This window comes from Ischnura elegans, chromosome 12 (assembly GCF_921293095.1).
Source record: "Ischnura elegans chromosome 12, ioIscEleg1.1, whole genome shotgun sequence".
Lineage (NCBI taxonomy): Eukaryota > Metazoa > Arthropoda > Insecta > Odonata > Coenagrionidae > Ischnura > Ischnura elegans.
In genome coordinates this window covers 76,324,002-76,328,213 of record NC_060257.1, presented here as the reverse complement: position 1 = coordinate 76,328,213, position 4,212 = coordinate 76,324,002, and the positions used below count along the sequence as shown (strand labels likewise).

The 4,212-nt window shown below is 43.1% G+C and overlaps 1 protein-coding gene across 1 annotated transcript; it reads right to left on the bottom strand.

Moving 5' to 3' along the window:
* Positions 1-2,481: 2,481 nt before the first annotated feature.
* On the bottom strand, positions 2,482-3,390 carry LOC124168727. Its single transcript, XM_046546993.1, has one exon. The coding sequence runs from the start codon at positions 3,388-3,390 to the stop codon at positions 2,482-2,484; it is 909 nt and encodes a 302-aa protein (XP_046402949.1).
* Between the last annotated feature and the right edge of the window lie 822 nt (positions 3,391-4,212).

Here is a 4,212-nt window from a genome sequence, read left to right as displayed (position 1 = left end):
TTCGAGAGTAGGGGAACCACTGCGCACGGCACAGTTGTGGGATTTAGCCTAGCACCTTTGCTCAACATTGTAGCTCATTGGGAACCTTACTTTTGGTACAACCCTCGTAGTTAGTTCTAATGTATATGTCCTTGTTATAAGTTTAATACCTTTCCTGATTTATAGATTTTTTTATCGAAATCCATTTAAATCGTATTCATGCACCTGATAAACATCTTTTAAGATTCCCTATTTTTCTTATTCATCAAAAAGTCATCACCAACAAACATGGGCGTACCCAGAATCAAAACTGGGGGGGAGGGGTAAAACTAGCTGTGGTCGTTCAGTTGTAACTTTTTTGCACAGAAATGGTTAATGAAACCTAAATTTTTAGGATATTATGACAACAATTAATAGTTTTTATAATTGTTTGCTTGAAAAAATAATGATTTTTATTTTAGCTCTATGTCTTATGCTAAAATCATTTTTCTTCAAAAGGAATTTGTTCACAAGTTTTTTTTAACTGAATTTATTTTCGATTCCTGGGGGGGTGGCAGTTGCCCTCACTGTCCCCCCGCTGGGTACGCCCATGCCTGCAAACGTAATTATCGTAAAGATAAAGTAGTTATTCATCATTTACTAAACGAGAGTCCATGATATTCAGCTGAAACGACAGAATTACCGGTAACAGGACATTTTCCAAGGAATTCTTATGTGCATGACATTTAACACGTTCACTGCGGCGTGCGACACTTTGTCGCGTGGCAAGTTTGTTTCTGCCGGCGGGCGTCGACAGTGCGTCGCTGTTGACTGCTTTACTTTTTTAGTGCCCGTATTGGTTTCGCTTGAAGCGAATTTCTTTCCGATGCATTCTCAGCCCTAAGAAAGGTCGACAGATAGTTCCGGTGGTTTCCGCCGTGAGTTTAGAGTTGCCGGCCAAGATACTCAGTTTGTAAGGTGGGTTCATTGGCTCCTGAATTTTTTTTCCGAATTTGTTACCGCATACATTTTATTTAGATTCATTACACTTGGTAGAAATTAATTTGTATTTAATTTCATCTTTCTTGCCCGTATCGTGTAACATTTTCGTATCTTATAACGGCTTTACACACAATGTCTACATTTTTTTCGTGGAGGTATTTTCTGGACATCGATACATAATGTGTCAATGTAGTGCACCCCACCTTCAAAGGCCCAGTTCTTTTTTCCAAGGAGAAAAATTTAGTACAGTGCTTGCTATGATCCCGTCAAGACCGAAGGATATTACCGGCGGCAGTCGTCTTGTTTTTTCTTTTCTGCTCAGTCCACTTTTTCAACGGTAAGTTCTTCTTCTTTTCTTATAAATATTTGGTGTGATTTGATAAACTTATATAGGATATCATGATATCTTTTTGCAACGAGTAATAATGAAGTATTATTCTGTATATTAGCACTCATTGAATTAAGGATTCATTACATTGGATTATTTTTCAATGATTTTTTTAGACATGGATCAACCGAAAAATGGCGTCAAACGGCATTTATGTAATTCCTTGAACTTTTCTAGCGAGCCATCCCCCGTTGTTCGTGGCACTTCCTCTGCACTGACGTCGCCTGGACCCTCATCAAGTGGCCTGCTGTTCGGATCGCCTTCACCTAAGAAAACAAAATCCCGTGTGCTGGCCAAAAAGCAGTGGACAGACGAGGAGCTACTCGATGCGTTGCAGAATTATGACAGGGAGGAGGATCTCAATTCTGATTCTGAATCCAGCCCAGTGGAATACACCGATGAAGATGAGGAAGGTGATTATGATGAAGAAGAGGCAGGTGATGTTGATTTTTTTCCAAATGCAACTCCATCTATTGCCGTAACAACCGTGATGTCAGCTAGCCCACCAGCCATACCATCTCCCGGGAGTCAAGTGTCCCAAAATCACGGTGCAGCTGTTGTAAATATACCACCAGCTGCAGCTGGGCAACCATCATTATCGAACTGGTGTCAAAACGCGCATCCATCCGCACAAATTCCTTTTTCAGGAAATTCTGGGTTGAAATAAACCTCTAGATTATTTTTATTTGATATTTTCTGATCAAATATTCGATTTAATATTGCAGCAGGCAAATTTGCAGGCACAAAATTTGTCATCTAAGAATGTGTTATAGGGAGTTATGGCAGTGGTAATAAGATTCACACAGCGTTAGTTCAACAAGATATATTCGGATATAAACGGATACAACTCAATGGTACATTAGCCGCGAACACACAAAGAGAGACCACTAGCGTGACCGGAAGTGCGCGCGCACACAATCGACGAACATCCAATACAATCGATAGTATCGAACAATCGATACAGGATCATAGCAGACAGACATAAAGAAACTATTGAGCACACCCTTCAACACTCCCCTTTGCTCATAGTTGCAGCCCCAATTCTTTAGTGAACTTCTGAGTCTTTATACGGTTTAATCCCTTGATTAAAATGTCAGCTACATTTTCAGAGCTTGGGATGTGCACATTAACTATTAAACCCTTGGATACTCTTTCTTGAGATCAAGACCTGGGATTCTGTTCATAGCACCTTCATGGAGATGTCCTAATCTCTCGTGCCACAACGTACTCCTGAAGGCTTTGGCCTGAAATACTTCGATTTCTATACCACCATTACACTCATCGTTGACAGAAACATTTGCGACGTAGTTCTCATCTGGCTCAGTCCCTAAATAATACACATCATTTTCCACTAAGGCATTGAACAAAACATCACCGTCATCATGCTCTCCAATCGCTTCATTCAATCTGAACATGGTCTGAACACCTTTCTTTGCCAGCTGCCTGACAGACACAAGATTTACGTCCAATTCAGGTACCCACAGTGCATTTGATAGTGACAAGGTCCAGCCCCCACAAGAGTTTGTTAACTTGATGACAATAGTTCCCTTCCCCTTCACGGTCAGACATCCCTTTCCAATCTTTACTTCTCCGGTGGCAGGTTGGAAATCAATGAAGCGGTGACGGTCTGGCGTCATGTGGTTCGAAGCACATGAATCTTGGTAACTAACACACTTTCTTTGGGAGCAAGCCAAAGCAAACGCAGATGTGAGTCCTTTGAACTTCGGCTTGTCCCCTCCTTTCTCGTGTCTCTCCCGTGACTCCTCGTCTTTTCCTTTTCTTTCCTCCGACTTCTTGTCTCCCCTCGGCGCACCACACTGGTAAGAAATGTGGCCCCACTTACCACACTTATAACATTTCTGATCAGCAGTGCTCCTCTGCTTTCCGTTGTTGGCTGCTCTCGTCCTGCTGAACTTCCGCGCTGCCAACGCACTGCCATGTTCAGAGGACTCCGCAGCATTAATCCTTCTCTCCTCAAGCAGGTCTGACTTCACCGCCCTCGACGTCAGTCTCTCATTGATCTTTGTTATTCTCACATACATAATACTGTGGATCTTTCACGAGTCTCGCCAATATAAAAGAGGCCACAACGTGGCCTTGGAATACGATGCCGTTTTTGGTTAATTTACCGCAGAGCTCCTGTATCCTCCCAGTGTACGCTGGGATGTCCATCGCCTCTGCCTTCTCAATGCTACCCAGCTCTCGGAGACACATAGCTATATCCATGGATGTAGCCCTCCCATGAATCTCTTCTAAGGTGTCCCAACACTCCTTGGCTGACCTCAAATGGCTGATGTCTGTGAGGTACTCCGGGCGCACATGCCGGAAAATGTATGCGCGAGCCTTGTTGTCCTTGCGCATATTTTCTGGTCTCTTCAACTCGTCTGCACTCAGCCCCGGTTTGATTGCGTCCCAGCAGTTCAGAAAAATCATCGACGCCTCCGACATGGTCCTCCAATATTCGTAATTATCCTTGCTCAGGATTGGATTCATTTGCCTATCCGAATCCAACAACTCATCCTGATCCGCCATGGTCTCGCCTTTTCTATTATGTCCAATTTACCGAATCACTAACGTCTATCACCACACAGCACGATCCCTGGGCCCAATACCTGTTATAGGGAGTTATGGCAGTGGTAATAAGATTCACACAGCGTTAGTTCAGCAAGATATATTCGGATATAAACGGATACAACTCAATGGTACATTAGGCGCGAACACAGAGAGAGAGAGAGACCACTAGCGTGCACCGGAAGTGCGCGCGCACACAATCGACGAACATCCAATACAATCGATAGTATCGAACAATCGATACAGGATCATAGCAGACAGACATAAAGAAACTATTGAGCACACCCTTCAAC

What these genes read in the sequence shown, in the direction of transcription:
- LOC124168727 (XM_046546993.1), bottom strand. Translation starts at nt 3,390, where the DNA reads ATGTATGTGAGAATAACAAAGATCAATGAGAGACTGACGTCGAGGGCG.